At 42.7% G+C, this 17,042-nt stretch overlaps 1 protein-coding gene across 10 annotated transcripts in view; it reads right to left on the reverse strand.

Annotated features, from left to right (window-relative positions):
- Positions 1-17,042, reverse strand: part of foxp1b (forkhead box P1b) — a 158,826-nt gene that overhangs the window by 15,366 nt on the left and 126,418 nt on the right. For all 10 annotated transcript variants that reach the window (XM_035152767.2, XM_035152771.2, XM_035152763.2 and 7 more), the window contains 3 exons: positions 11,276-11,465; positions 5,196-5,303; positions 823-910 (listed from right to left, as the gene is read on the reverse strand). In XM_035152767.2, coding sequence (XP_035008658.2) covers positions 823-910; positions 5,196-5,303; positions 11,276-11,465 — 386 coding nt within the window. The remainder of the gene's footprint in view (positions 1-822; positions 911-5,195; positions 5,304-11,275; positions 11,466-17,042) is intronic.

Genomic DNA, 17,042 nt, shown 5'->3' on the forward strand with positions numbered 1-17,042 from the left:
TTTTCTGAGGGGAATTATGTGGCTAATATGTGAAACCACAAGTGAATATTGCATGAAATGTGGAATACATTACATTTGATCTTTCTTGTATTTGCTTTGCAACAGTAGCAGCCACTAATTAATAAAAAACAGAGTTTAATGAAATGGTTGGTTTTTATTTCCCCTGAAATACTAATAAATAAGTGCAGTCTAACATTAGCAGAGTGGTCATGTTCACCATTTAACCCAGCACCGTCACACACACAGACACACATGTGACTCAGTGGCCGTTATAAAGCCTCTCTAATGGAATGACAGGGAACCTTTTTCCATAAGTGCATTCTTAATGCACACATGCATATTTTTCTTTCTCAGATGAAAAAAGACCATTCAAGACTAATCATAACGGACAAAGTAATAAAACTACTGATTACTGCATCAACAGTTTTCTATAGTGGGCTACAATAACCTTTCTGTTCCTTTAACTCACTCTGCCGAGTCATTTCACTGAGTGTTTTATTGTTGGTGCCAAATAGTTAAAAGTCATAAATAACTTTAAAACCCAGTAAAATTCAAAATGTAATTATCTCCTCTACTTAGCCCCGGGTCCTTCATATATCTTTCCTCGGCTGCATACATAACACATTTTTAATGACTGGTTACTTGCAAATGTATAAAATTATTTCATTCTGCACCCACTACCCACCCCCACCCCCACCCCACGTGTGAGTGACCCCCATGGCTGATATCAGATGGACAGGGAGGGGTTCGGCAGACGCTGAGGAAGTGTCAGGAGAAGACGACACATAAATATTTGGGCCAAAACAAACGGCGAGACAATACCTGCAGCTCCAGCTGTTGTACGACCTGCATTTGCACCCGACACTGGGCCGTGCTCCTGTCATCCAGGGCGTGCTCATTGTTAAGATGCCTGGAAAAATACAAAAAGAGAACAGACAAAAACTGATGTCAATTTGACTTTCACCTTCTGCAGCCTTTTAAGATTGGAAGAAACAAAAGGCCCTGTGATATCTGCTTTAATGACGCAACCTGGTAATTGAGTAAAGCAGAGTGCACAGAGAATATGTGGTATCACTTAGGTCAATATCATGCAGAGTTTCAACATAAAACAAACAGCATATGGCAAAGATTACACATACAATGTCTGCAGAGCCAGAAGAAACACTTCTTTTACCGTACGAGAATGACACTTAATATTTCATGACAGTCGTGTCTGCTTCAACTACAGCTCACAGATAAGAAGAATGATTGAAGAATTTCAGGTTGGACTCCTTTGCTAAATTATGCACCACTTCCCTGATGCCATTTCTCCTCTTCGCAGGTTTCAACTGCCTCTTACTGAATCGGTCCTGTTGATTTTGTCATTAGAATTAAGGCCATAAAGCCAGTCCAAACACAGAGGACAACAGGGCGAGGAGATGGGATCTGTCACAAACTTGAATTATGGATATAATTATGCGTGATTATTTTATACAGGGAAGATGTTCTCTTTTCCTGTACATTTATAACTAATCTAAATAAGTAGCTTGCCGGGACACAGACAGGTTCTTTTTTTCCCTGTGATTTATATAAAATGGTGGAGATAAGGTTCACAAGTGAAGGAAATATGATTGGGGGAATTTTATCAGTCGCCGCATGAATTACTGTTTGAAAATGCTTATGCAGGGGCATTTCATTAATCATTTAATCATAATCCGAGCAGGATGTTTGAACTGATTTCACAAATACCCTTTCATTTCACTACTTCATTATGCTCGCTAATGGATCCAATATATTATATATATCATAAATTATATCACATCTTCGGTGACCATGTAGGTCACTGTCACCAGGCTGGCGCCGGCAGATGGGGGAGAGGTGTGTAACGCGTCTGCCTTTTCAAATGCACTTTTTCTGTCATTTACTGCAAATCAAAAATAGCCAGAGTCGGCCTGTGAAGGCACGATGGCAGCGCTGGTGTTATGATAGCCCAATAAATTTCATGCCGTTTCTTTATGTACAGACAACACATTTGTGCGTGAAACACCCCACACAACCTCAGAAAACAGACACACGTGAAATGAAGGGAAAATTGATGGCGCTCGGCTGGAAATGTGAAAGTTTCTCTTCAGCTGCGGCAGTTTCAACCTTGAGGTGAATGATTTAAATCTTTATGGGAACCGTCGTCTCTTCCCCCCTTCAGGTCTTCCTTTTGTGTCTCGATAACACATTTTTCAAAATGACTGCGATATACATTCAGCCCCTTGATGTTAATTATTGTGGCGAAAAAGAAATTAAAAAGGCATATTTAAATCAAGCGTGGGCAATAACCCCCTTTTTTTCACTGAAATCAATTCAGACTTCTTTGGGCTTTCCATTTGCTTGAGTCAAATGAATGCCCATTTAATTAAGTAGCTGGGAAAATGAAACTGGTAAACATTTCAGGACATCTTACTAAATTTCAAAGAAGAAAATAATAGGTAAAGACGTTTCAGCTTCAATTTAACTGGCACAGACTGAATTTTCAATGAAGGGTGGCCTACGTGAGCAGCTTTGGAATTTCTCTGTTCATAGGAGACATGTGCCCTGCTTCTTTTCATCCTTTGTTACATTCCACTTTATTTCTTCTAATGACATGGAGAGTCACAGTGCATAATTAATAGGAAATGAAATATTCAAATGGCCCTAATGCAGCCTTGAGAGGAGTGTCTGGACACGGGAGCAGGGGATACGGGGGAATTGACATCGAGAGAGACTATGAACGTTGGCATGTGTCACTTTCTGGACTTCAAATGAAGCCACTTTTAAAACCTCTCTGGCAGAATGACAGTCCCTAATGTAAATTGCCACAATAAAACAAGTTAAAAAGACATTCCTGTAACAGTCGGCTTTTTACATATCAGTTAGTTTGCCTAGCGTCTTTTTTTTCCTTCTTTACAATTTCTAATTATATGGACTGGACACAGAGCTTAAGGCTGTCTCTGAGGAAGGTTTATCTTCTTCACTCCTGGGTGGAATTTTAAATTAAACGCACACATCTTTACAGAAGTATTTACATTTAGAATATATTCAAAATTTTAAGTCTAAAAAACAATTACCTCTTTTATTTTAAAATGTATTATTACCAATAATTTTTTTTAATTCACAAAAAATATATATATTTTTTTAATTTTACATTATTTAACATTTGTTTTTATTTAACAAGTCTACATAGTTCGCAGGGGTCCATGGCTGCATAACTCACAGAACAATACCTACATTGTGTGGAGGTGTGAGAGTCTGTGGTTTCAGCAGACAGACAGTGCAGCACTAGAGGGCACTGCAGTGTTTCGCTGGCTCTGACCTCTGACTGGACACTGAAGAGAAGGGTCTTGACCCCCATAAAAACACCAGGCCCTGCTGTGAACCCCACCACACCCTTCTGTCCGCTGAGCCCGAAAACAGGAACCCTGATTTGGCGCTTTGTATTTACCAAGATAGTGCATGTAGGTATGTAATGTTTTCTTTAAAAGATAGAATAAATACACACACAGTTTAAAACAACATTTCAGGCCCATGTTAGTTGTTACTGTTGGCATGTGGAGCTGAAATCTGGTTGACGTTAGCGTCCCCCTCACCTTTCTTTCTCTCTGGTACACAGTACACTCTGTTCTGCTGACTGCACACTCACTCACACACACACTTCTCCTCACTCATTTTCAACATTTCTCCGGACCTTTTGGGAGACGTTAGTAAAGCATTATAACGCTTGATGTATTCTTTGTTTTTATTTTTGATTCTTTTCGGAGGCCTGCAGTTTCAGTTGCTGAGTTTCATGTGGAAGTGCTTAAGGGTTTGAGAGTTAACACCTTGGTGAGCTGCTCGCACTCTCGTCTGCCGCTAAACAAAGGCAGCTTTGTGGAGACTCTCCCCAAATGTTTTCTTAACATGTTCCAAGCAGTTTGAGCAGGCAACTAAAGTAAACAAGATGTTGCCATGATAAAAACACTTGTAAAAACAGAGCAGAGTGCACTTTGAGACTTTTTCAGGCAAAGCTCTACCAGGCGCACTGAATTTAATTCCCCTCTCTTCTATAAACAAAGGGTGAGGCAATGTCAGAATACAATAAATAGTGATGGATTTAAGAGGTCACTCCCAAAGCTGAAATGTGTGTGAAAGTGTCTGTGTGTGTGTGTGTTTAATAACTCAGTGTCTCAGGATGTTTATTAAATTAAACGTAAAATAAGGAACTGCCTCCTTTTCATCTGGAACAGAAACAGCACTGTACAATCTACTGTGATAGGTTTTTAAAATGCAAAATGTGCTCACAGTGGATTTATATAAACGATCAAAAGGGGGTTCAAAATGTCGACAAAGACAGTGAAAAGTTTCAGCAGCCCGCGGCAGCACCTTTCTCTCCTGCGTCTGTGAGAACGCTGTGTGTTCGCTGAGTGCTTGTTTTGGGATAATGGAATTGTGTCATATCTTGTTTAAAGTGCGACTAATCTGGGGTGACAGTGAGCCATTGATCTGCTGCCACGAAGCAGATGTTTTCATCCTCTACGTAACCATGGCGCTGTTATGTGTTGGATTACCTAGAGCGCACTGCACACCGGCTTGATTAGTAAACCAGGGGTCTGACTCAGCCTGGGGAGTCATGGTGCAAAACAAAGGGCAAGTGTCAGACTGGACAGAGTCAAACATGTTATACTGGAGAGATGCGACAAAGCAGGTGCTGCTAATGTAGCTTGAGATCTCCAAGTACACATACAAGCTTGGCGTGTAAACCAAAAAAAGTCAAGGAAGTAAAGGATGACAAAAGGATGAGGAAAAACAAATAGATGACCAGCGGAAGGACAGTAAGAGCTGAGCAAGGCAATCAGACACACACACAAACACATCCACCAATCCTCCTGTACAGTGACAAGGGCAAACATGCAGAGAGCCCTGAGTGTGGGCTAACACAGATAAACATCCTACGGTTGTTTGTTTGGGAAAAATGGCTCCCGTCACCATGGGAACTGCACTTATCACAGGAATTAGAGGCCCATGCCGTTCTCAGAAGGAGACCCCGCCCCAGTCAGTACCCTTGTCGAGAAAGGGCCGACCCAGGCACTGACACTCTGCAATAACAACCAGCTGCACCTGTAGTGCCCCTGAGATGCTGTAATCGACCTAAAGACGAGGACCCGCAAAACTGCGATGGAAACACACCTCTGGCTACGACTTTAACTTACTTGAGGAATGAGTGGAAATCGTCAAACACTGCCTCACATCCGGGCCACTTGCAAACACCGTGACCGTAGAGAGGGTGACTGTGGTGGGAATGGTCCTCTAGCGTGGTTCTGGAAGAGAAAATCACAGGAAGAGGCGTTTATCAATAACAAAGATCACAACTTGATTGAACACAAACACACTTACAGGCACTGAGGTCACATATCAAGGCAAGGGGTGTGCACTCTATGTTGTTTCCACTTTGACTTCTACTTGATCTAAGAGCCTCGGCCAGTGTGGAATCAGTGTACCTGTGTGCTCTCTGCTTGCTCTTCTCTTAAGGAGCAGACTCATGCTGTGAAAGCACAACCAAATCAATATGTAATTATTTAGTATTGCTCAGCCATGTTGCAATTCTCTTTGATCAAGACAGCAAGGGGGCTCCCTCAGTCGCTGCTGTTCCTGCGCTGCTGCCCACTGCATCATGTCCCGAAGCCCACCTGGAGCAGCATGTAGCACAACATGAGACTCCCAAAAGCACCAGGCACTTTCACACTGTGCGCAAACCATAAACACCACCCCGCCTGGTATCAATTTATCTACTGACCAATCCGTGTCACCGGGGGCTGATGAGCATGCATCTACCGGGAGCGTCTGGCTTCGTACAATCAGTCTAAATAGCAGGAACAAACTTTACAACATCTTCCATATGGCGAGAGGCGAGCAACCACAGCTAACCACAATCAGCACTGAGAGGGAGGGAGGGAGAGAGAGAGAGAGAGAGAGAGAGAGAGAGAGAGAGAGAGAGAGAGAGAGAGAGAGAGAGAGAGAGTTCTGTGTGGAGAGAGTGTCTGCTAAGAGTGCGAGACAGGCAGCCATATGGACACAGGCACTATACAAGACACACAACTTTGAGCTACAAGAGCCTGGGGGACTGGCCTATATCGCTACCACCTGTGCTTCTGGTGGCTCGTGAGCACAGCGCTGCTGCTTCTCCTCCAGTCTGAGCCCTGCTCTTTAAGACAGCGGGCTGAACAGGGAGATTCATTACACCACAAACTGTTTGGGTTGTCATGTGGGAGTAACTCCAGCCACTAAAATCTCATTCATATACATAGAAACAATAAGAGATCATGTCTAATACTACTACTACAGAGGAAAAATAAATACCGCAAATAACTAAATCTTGCATTGCTTAGCCAATCATTCATTTGCCAGGGTTTAAAAATGTAAAGCGAACAAGGTAAAAATAAAGAAAGTAATCTAAACGTGCTGTGCCAATTTTGCAGGATTAAGCAAACTGATGTTCAGATTAAAATCTCATTTGTATCAATGTTAGTAAAGCTGTACCTCAAGTAGGAAATTTTAAAGGTCGTCACAGGTTTCCTTGTGTTATAATTATTTGCTTAAGAGTTCACATTGTTCATAACATGTGATAATTGCACTGCAATTAGGAAGCAGTCAAGCATTCATGAATGTGGTTAGCAGCTCTTTTTTTCTCCCTCTTTTAAAAGTCAGAATTTTTTTAATTCAATTATGAATTATGCATTCACATTAAGACCTCTGTTTTGATACTGCTAATAAATAGATGGCGGAAGACCTATAATAATGAGTTTTTAACAAGGAAATGTGTGGACTGGTGAAGGTAACGCCAGTTTTAATTTAAAGAGATCCTTTTTTAATTCTTTGCGAGCCGGCTTGTTGGTTAATTCTGTATTAATAAGATACTGAAATGTGGAGTGCGCTGGGAATCAGTGAGCACTAAGCGCAGTGAGGGGCTGGCGGCAGAAGAGCCCTTTTAAACGGTAGATGGCTAAACAGTGGTAAATGACAGAATTTACACCAAATGAGCTACATTAGTGTAATAGGAGAAGAGTGTAGGATTCATTGGGGCTTTCTTCTATTTGAGAACATGTTCAGGAGACAAAAAAAAATGCTCTGCAGCTCCCTGCACTGCACAGTGTTAAATTTGACTTGCACCCACGACAGGTCTGTCAGGATGTTATTATTGTCAGGCAGCCCGGGGGAAGAACACTCTAATGATCTTGTAACAGCGATGAGGAAAAACCATGTCATCAGCTTCCTTCAGAAGAGAAAGAACATTAAAGTGCCTATAGAGCCGAACTGGAAACGCGCAAACCTCTCAGGTGTTGCTCTGTGTTTATGTGGAGACAGATACAGAGATGGCTCCGACAGCTGGTATCCAGTTGTTTTCTAGTTCACTTCTTTTGATGAGATGCTTTGGGCCATAAACAAGTCGTGATCTATGGCATCGTGCGCTGATGGACTCAATCTATCAGCAAAAAGTGGGAAGATTGATGTCTGCCGTGCTAGGTCAGAGTCTGGCCACAGTGTGTGAAACCAGTCACAACACTCTCCCTCATCGTTGGTACTGATTTTAGCCTATTCCCTCGTGTCCTCCCCCCTCCACCCTCCGTCCATACCCACTCCCCTCCCCTTTTTAACTCTCTATACTCCATCCTTTCCTAACGTCTTCTCTGTGCCACTGCACGCCTTACCCTAAATGATTTAATTATCAGTTTTTTCTAGTGTAAGACAAATGAAAGGCAAGAGAGAGATGGGAGAGCTGTGCCAAATCTGATTATTTATCTCTTTAACAGATTGCTACGTTACAGTCCCCGAGCTGTGGTTACTGATGGTTGTTGGGAAGTAAAGTGGGCCAAGTGCTTTGTGAGGATGCTCCCCCTTACAAAGCTGATGCAGCACTGCATTGGGAATTTGTGTCAGATACAGATCAGGCACATTTCATTTAAATAAGCAAATCATTGAATAAAGATGACCTGGCTCACAGGGGTATATCTCTATCTCTGCATCACAGTTTCATGGGCTGGGAAACAACAACGCGCTGACAGATTGAGTGACTCAGGCCCTGGTCATATCAGGGATGATATTCAGACAAACAGAAATCCCAGCCTGCCTTGCCAGAGTGTTCTCTGAGACAACTAAAAGCAGGAACGCTTGCCTCGTCTTCGGTGTGTCAAGCCGGCAGTGATTGAATTTCTCCTCCTTCCTTAAGACGGAAGTGCAAAGCCGGTGAGTGATTCCTGTGGATGCACTTAAGGTTTTAGTTGCAGGCGTCGTTGTGCCTGGGCAGATTTTATATGACACATGAAACTAACTACATGGTACTTAGGGCCTGCTGTAAACCAATCTGAAGCCAGTCGGGAAAACAGGCCCATCAGCAGAGAGGCTTGTTTCTGTTGCATGACAAAAGGACTTGCAAAACCGCATCAATTAAAAGTTCATTAAGTTCAGCGCTGGGAGGATGAGTGGATGCTCTCTATTTACGCCCGGGCCGGCCCAGCCCATTATCTTCAACCTGATTATTCAAATCCCTGGATTATAACACAGACGTTTTCTCAGAGCCTTGCTTAGAATAATCATACTTAATAATATTTCATTCTTCTTCCCATGGAGTCTGATTAAAATTGAGTCTGCATCTTCAAAAGAGAGGAATAATGCTCTTGATAGTTGTGCAATTTAAAAGTCCCAATAATTGTCACGATGAAGGATTATTGGTTGTGTGAATCAAAATTTGCTATATTCAACATTTAACAAAGAATGTTTGTGCTCGCTTTGTATCAGTCATCTGGTTTTAGTAATTGCACAGTTGAAACTGTGCGTAGGTAATCCACGACTTCTTGTAGCAGATGGGGTGGATGAGAATCACCTGCTCGGTTTTTCTGACAGATCTAAGATACTGGGAGAATATTCAGACAGAGACTGCCTTCCTCACTTAAGCTTGTGTTAAACTGCTGTTGACATCCTCTTTAATCTCTGACAGTCAGCACGAGGCAGAGGGGCTGCCAGCTCTTGTGTTATGTCTTCTCCAATGTTTCATGGAGCCCTCAGCTGAGGCTGGTTCTCGCCTTTTTCGCTGCTGTCGATGCTCACCTTGTTTGCTCGCTTGCGACAATGTGTGATGGAGTGAGCGAGTCAATATCCCCTCTGCAATTTGTCTTCAGTCGCGCAAAAAAAACTAACTTTGAGCCACATGCTAGATGAAGAAGTGCAAGCTGAAGGATACTGTCAACTGTGGGAGCAACTAACGCCCAGTTTATAATTTTTCCCCAGTGAGTGTGCTGGAAGGCAGCACTGAACCCCTGTAAAGGAGGATAAGTCTGCACAGGTAGTATGTCATCAATCCATTTCAATCTGACAACACTACTTGAAAAGAAATAGCTGCTTTCCATTTGTATCTCTCAATCACTGGATCAGAGCATTTCCTCTCGGTGTCGCTCAGATCCTCTCTACCAGCCCCTCTTCACCTACAAAGGCCCATTGGTTTACTGTGCTAAACATGTTCTCATCTGCGTTGCTTTCATAATGACGTGCAGGTTTTGATCACTGGAACACAAGTCAGATGTTATGCAGTGAGCTCATTGTGCCTGGAGGCTCCTCACCAGCAGTTCAAAGATCAGGCTTTGGTGCAAGAAAACAAGCAAATGTTTTAGATGCCAAATTAATTCCTTCCTTAAAGACACACACACACACACACACACACACACACACACACACACACACACACACACACACACACACACACACACACACACACACACACACACACACACACACACACACACACACACACACACACACAGCTCAGAAAGCAAACACCGCACACAAATGATTCACATTGAAAATATGATACGCCCAGTGTTTTTCCTTTGGCGTATTATAACTTGTTGTTCTTGCAATTTTTCTTTTCTCCTAACCTGACAGGTTGATTCTGCGTGTCAACAAGTTCCTGGAACACAAAGGAATGTTTTCTCTGAAAAGACACAGATGATCCGAATGTTCTCAAGGAAATACAACTTCGGTCACAGCTGCACTTCGACTAAAGCAATAGCAAGAGAGGGGTCATCGCCCTGACCCCACATGAAGTGCATGGCGATCCTATTTCGATACACATTTTTCCAAATCCCAGCTTTCCTTCCCGGTGTTCCTCTGAAATCCCCAGCTACATGAAAAGTGACTGTGTTGTCCCTCTGTTTGCTTTAGACAAAGATGATAGTGAAGTTAATTTCTTCTGTTTAATTACCACTTGTATTTTACAAATGATTTAAGGATCAGGTGCTTTGGAAAACATTTGCTGTACAAGGTGTTAGCTGTGAAAATGTTGAGCTTGCATGTCTTAAAGGGGACATAGCATGCAAATTCCACTTTGTTAGTGCTTCTACAGGTTAATGTGGGTATCTGGCATGTCTACCAACCCAAAAACTCTGGGGAAAAAACACTCGCGCGTTTTGTTATAGTTCCTCTAAGTCAGAAACTTCATGCTTGAGCGACTCGATTGCACTTCCTGGGTATTGTGTCGTAAAAAGGAACTGGAAGTCTCCCTACATGGTCTTGGCCCACCCCCCGTCCCCCCACACTCGTTACTTCCGGGTTTACACCGGAGGCTGCGAGGCAGCGCAGCGCCGTTCCCAAGCACGCAGCCGGGCTGTTCACACGGGACGAGCATTTCTCCGCTGGTCAGCCCCATAGACTGTATATATAAGGTCAGCCCGCGATTCTGCTTTCTCCGCTTGTTGTTGTACCCGTTGAATGTCGGGGTTCGGGGTAAATGATGGTCTTCATAGCCCCCTTCTCTTTTCTCTCTGTCGGTCTGCTTGTGTGCTTGTAGTGGATGGGCAGAGGGGACATTTAATTATGTGATTGGGAAAATTAAAACTCCAGGACAACAGAAGGGGAATACAAAGTATGGGATGCATATTTGATAATTTATATCATATAAAATATGTAATTTATATCATTTAAAATCATGGGGGGGCTGGCTCATTAGCATTTAAAGGAACAGGCACTCAAAACAGGTCACTCTGTGGAGGGCTGTTTTATACAGGGTAAAAAGGAGCTGTTTTATATGATCCTTGTGGTATTTTGACCAAAGTATGTTACAGACATTTCATTAAGACCCCAAGGAACCATATCAACTTGTGGTAAAATGGGCATGCTATGTCCCCTTTAAATGGCTCATGTTTGCATTGTGAGACCATGCAAAAGATGTAAGAAACACACAAATACAAGATAGAAGGCACAGAAATAAATGATAAAAGACCCTGCAGATGTAGTGGCTCACCCTTCTCTCTTGTGACTCATATACTGCCCGTTGCTGGAGGAGTGCTGGTTGAGATGTGGGTTCTTTGGCGGTGCCGGGGAGGACAGGTCAAGGCCCCGGTGGCCATTGTTGCTGCTGATGTTGTGCTCCTCCTTCACATGAGCATTCGTCACCTCCTTCCACAGTTGCTGCAGCTCAGCTGGAATCATGCCTGAGACAAACAAATTGGTTAATTAAATCAATTAACAGCTAATCCAACTCTCTTCGTCATCACTTAATTAAATCAAAGCGTCTGTAAACAAAGCTGAGTATTAATTAGAAAATATTCCACTACAGGGTAATGCACTGAGAGCTCTCGCCTTCCTCCGCCTCTCCCCGCCACCTCCTTCTCTTCCTCCCATTTTCCCTGTGATCTGAAGCGTGTTTGTATACACAAATCCCTGGCATTCACGCAAATTTCATGCCCAGAGTAAATAATTAACATCCAGACAAGGCATGAAATCTGAATAATCACCATCATTTTCTCTCAACAAGAGAGATGTGCAGAACACACACAACAAAAAGTTTACAATAGCAACACTAGAAAACATCCCACCCCTGCCTCCTTTAGAAACAGGACCCTGGGGTAATATTCTCAAAAGCGCATTAATGTGCAAAATACTTAAAGCTCTGCACCGCCTCCAATTGACACAGAAGACTTAAACCTCATTTAACAAGTCAAGCACACTGCAGCTCACACAGCCCTTTGAAAAAAAAATCCCTTGAAGACAGAAGCCATTTTTCCGTATGCTGGAAACACGTCTGTAAAGTGTGTGTGTTTTTTCTGCCTATGAATGACAGTGATCCAGACACCCAGGGCCAGAGTCAGGATGAAGAAGGATAATGCTGCGTTTGTGCACCCCATTTTTTTCCATGTCTGAGAGAGGAGAGCCTTTGTTGGCACACAATGTACAGTATATGTGTCCATCTATGGTGTGTCTGTTACTGTGCAGGAGAAGTCTGTTTCACTTGACACAAATGAGGATAAAGCTGGTACAGTATGTAAAATAAGATTAAGCCTCTTGGGTGCAGAATCTGTTGCTATTTGTATTTCCGGCCAAAACAGAACACATCTGTGCTGGCTACCTCTGATATTAATGGCATACTGAGAGATATAAAATATGTGCGGATTTGTATCGAGTATGCAGATATGCGCTTAAATAAGCCACATGTTCTACGCGTGGTGAAACAGGCCCTCGGATATGTGTTGAATTTATCCACAGAACAAACGGGCAAAGACCACTCGTTTAACATTACAATTAATTAAATCCATTCTCAAAATGAGCACTGGCAAATGGAAGATGATTTGCACATGCTTATCTGCTCGGGTTTATATTCTCTGGATCCCCCTCCCCGCCTCCCCGTTTCTCATCACCAGCTCTATAGATACCAGAAGTGCTCCTTTCAAGCACCAGATTGTAATACATTGTGTGCAAAATGCTTAGTCTTAATTTATTCCTGTTGTGGAAAATAACTATGAGGTGAAGATCTCAATACGATCAGCAAAAATATTTTTAATTTGATAAGCTACTAAAGATTTTAATTATGCTGGTAATGGAGAACATTGGCCTAATGAGGCGGAGGACTCCAGAGAGACGCAGGGGCTAAGAACTGTGAAATGAGTCTGATAGGATTGCTGTAAATTCACACTAGATCGTTTGCATATCAAAGAGCAGGAAATGATTGCAGGACAAATCAATAACCTTTCCACGTTCCAAGGAGCGTCTTTCCTCATTCAGATATTTCAACACACTTGCTCTATTCTGCCTGCCTGTATTCTCCCTTATTCTCCTCAATGCCTTGATGTGCCCTAATCAAAGTGCACGTCCATGACAGGCTAAACATGCTTAATATTGCGGTTTGTGTTACAGCATGCTAATCCAACGCTTGCCAATTTGTGGAGGCACATTCTCAGAAGGCTCCATTGTTGTTTTTGATGGCGTGCTTTGGAGACTTTGGAGCAAAAGTTATTTTTATTGTTGTTTCTATTTCTTTTCCTGTGATGGTGGGTTTGGAAGGGGAAGGTCACTGGTGATGCGAGTGTCCTGCGCTCCGACAGCGGGACCAATCATTTTCCCCCCACTTGGTGCCCGATGACAGTGGGCGATGTATTTTTAGCCGATGTGCTTGACAGGGCGGCCCGCACTGGCTCAATTACCCAGCAGTCCTGGTGACCCCGACACCACTGTTTACTCAGATGAAACCGCAGCGGATAGACCGGTCTGATGAGAGAGGTAACGGAGTGGGACCAAGCTGTCTCTTTCTGGATCTAGTCCATAGTTTTATTGCCCTCTGTTTGCCTCTTCCCTTGTTCTTCTCGGGTCCAACCCTAACCTCTTCCAACAACAGCTGAGGCTCATGATTCACATAAATGACAATAAAACACCATTACACGAACGTCTCAGCAGGTATTATTTTTTGTGTTTTGACAAAACGCATTGAGTTCCCCTCCATCTGATTACTGTGGGAAACGTAATGACATTGATCTGTAAATCCTCTTTCTTGGGTCCCCAGTTTGTCCATCCTTTAAATGCCCGATTGGTTTATCTTTCCTCTTTCCATTTTTCAGCACAACTATTCCACTCATTACGACGGGGAAATACGGACAAGCACTTTAAAAAATGTATGTTGTTGGGACACTTGATTGATCACCGGCCTCCCAACTCAATTTTACCTCCGCAGGTAGCTCTGGCACAGAGACAGGCCGAGCTCTTCAACCTTTTCCTGTCCTTGTCCCCCTGTACCCAGGTGACCATGTTCAAGCAAGCAGAAAGTTGATTTAAGGTTCATAATGACATCAGTTGCAGGCCATCATCCCCCAAATAAAAAATGGCCCTCAGTGCTCCGGGCTCTTTAAACCGAGCTGTTACTTCTCACACACAGTGCCGGTGCCATGGGGGGACAGTGACACCGCTATTAGTTTATTGTTCCGTCAGACTGGGACCTTTACTGCACCCCTGTTTATGTTACCGTAATCACTGGCCTGCTGATATGCACCCCATAGGCCTGAAATATGTCCTGTCCTAATGCTGCAGGAACTATTACCCGTAGCCCACCGCTGGACGTATCAATCACTGACAGGTCAGCCGCATTACCCACCGCTGTCCCTGATGTGCTGCTGTTCTGTGAGCACTTCATGGCTCGCCACATTCTTTGCTTTCATATTACCGACAAATTTGTCTTGTCACTGTCCCCCCGGCCGCTCCTGGACAGCTTAAATGATGTTGTGCGGCTACAAGAACTCGCTCTCGTGCAGCGCAACCTCGGAGGGTGAGGGGGGCCATTTTATCCGGGATGTGCACAAACACTGTCCACCTATGTGACACACACACACACACACACACACCTGAACAACGTGAGCCTGGTCTACCACTGACTCACTTATCAGGTCAAGAGGACAGGCTTTTTGTGGGAGGGGGTGTTGGGATCAAATTTATATTTATGAAAGTTATATCCTCCCCAAACACATTGTTGTAATTTATAACAGATACCGTCTGGCCGCTTCCAAGACTTTGAACATTAATGTCAAAAGAATTTACGACAAGAGAAACAAATTACGCTCCAGATAATGTGACAATTGTTTTTCACTCAAAACTGCTATCTACAAGTTTATACTTAATTAGTGCTATCACATTTTTGAAAGGCTAATTTACACACATTCCTCCAGTCCATCGCTTTGACTTAAAGTGACAAATCGGTCTCAGGCAACAATTTAACAAAGCAGGAAACTGAAAGAAAAATGAGCCCTTAAGTGCATTTTAGCAGCAAAACCGCAAATACAGATTGTACACCTACTTTCCATTCCTTACACTCTTACAGTGACCTATTATTTTGAAAACCTTTTGTTCCCTTTGTTGTCTTGGAAAATGGATACAGTGGATTTCACGTGGCCTTTGAAAAATAATTATATTGTTATCTAAATGAAATGAAACACATAAAATCCTCGGTTACAAAAAAAAAAAAAGCCTGGCCAATTTACTGCCCCCAAGTTTGAATCTGTAATCGCTGAGACCCAAACAGAGCAGATCAACTCATCACTTCCGACGCAGTGCTAACTGTTAACTGAATATTGCAGATTAGATCTGAGCAGCACAGGCCTGGCCCGCTGATGCATGAAAGAGTTTAGTGATGTGGAAAACAGAAAGGTCATCAATAACTTCAAACAGTCAAGCAGAAAATATGTAGAATAGAAGGACTAACTGGGGGCCTGCAGCACTAGCCTAAGTGTTGTAACAGCTGTCAGAGGCACAGAGTTAATCATCAATGGATTGCGAGGGCAAACGAACCAGGTTTGACTGGTTGTTGCAAAGTGAAACAATCAGCTAATTGTACGTGGGGAGATCCAGTTCCTCATTGTGATTGTTGACTGTAAAAAACACCTCAAGGAAACTATGCCGTAAGTTTCACATACAAATTATTTTAATGCATTTTTAAGGGTAGAATAAAATCTGATGAAAATAAAATAATTCCCTCAAAATTAAAAGTAAGATTTTCTGTCATGATTCTTTTGGGAGAACATTTTTCTGAAATATTTTCTCTACAGTTTCACTGTGTCTGTGGTATCTTATTAGGTGGTGTATATTCAATAATTTCTTGCAACGGCTTCAGGGTAAACTGAGCATGTGGTGTGATGCATCAGAGCTCTATATGAATCCAATTAATCTAACTCACAGTTTTGATACAATAAACTGTGCAGCCCTAACAAAGTGTATCTAAAAAAGCATTAGGTAAAAAATTATATTACTTCAATACAACACCTCTCTTAATAAGTTAAGTTGCCTGGGAAGAACGTGAAGATGACAGTATAAACAGGATGTTCTGGTGCTGTTGGGAAATCCATCAAAAGTACAGTACCTAGCAATAACACCCATATAATGCTTTACTTAAGGGGTGTGTGTGTGTTTGCCAGACATCTGACACAGAGCAATTCAGTGAGGCACATTCACAACACAGCGGTGCTCCACGCCTGTGCCCATGGCAATCGTCTGCGAACGGATGAGTGATTCCATACCCAGTCCAAACAATAACACCACTGTACAAACCGTGTTTGTGTTTGCCTATTACCTAAGCACCCCCCCAAACCCTCCCATTTTTATTGCCCTTATCTTGTTTTTTCAAAACTGTTTGTCTTAGCTGGGAATGAATAGTCAATGTCATGTTCTAAATCCCTTATGACGGCATCTTTGTCATGAGGGGACCACTCCTTAACAAAATATTAAAGAATAAATAAAGAAATAAACTTCCTGGCCAAACAGTGAGTATTGACTCCACGGTTGGAGTAACAGGCAATTTCACTGCGACAAGTTCACTGGCAGTTTAAGAACAATAGATGCTGTCTTACTCCAGGCTCAAGGAGGCTGTGACCAGGATGCCAATCACAGAAACAGGACAGAGTTGAGGAACAAAGTGAGGAGGAAAAGAAAACAAAAACTCAGCCTTCACCTTTACTGTCTGTGACGATAATAAACCAAATAAAACCTACAAGAATTAAACAACAATGGTTCAGTAAACAGTGGGTTTTCCCAGACAAGAGAACATGCCATTTAGTAAACTAAAGAGGTGTTGAGTGAGGATTTACTCTAGGTGTGTCCTGCCTCAGTGAAACCATGTACAGTATGTGGTTACATACTTAAGTGGTGCATTTGTTCACTTTGACTAAGCAAATTTGTACAGGTATTGTAGCAGGGCTACAGCAGTGGCAAATCAAACCAATCTGAATATACAGTGATACACTTACACATGCCACGAC

Source organism: Hippoglossus stenolepis, chromosome 3 (genome assembly GCF_022539355.2).
Source record: "Hippoglossus stenolepis isolate QCI-W04-F060 chromosome 3, HSTE1.2, whole genome shotgun sequence".
In the NCBI taxonomy this organism is placed as follows: domain Eukaryota; kingdom Metazoa; phylum Chordata; class Actinopteri; order Pleuronectiformes; family Pleuronectidae; genus Hippoglossus; species Hippoglossus stenolepis.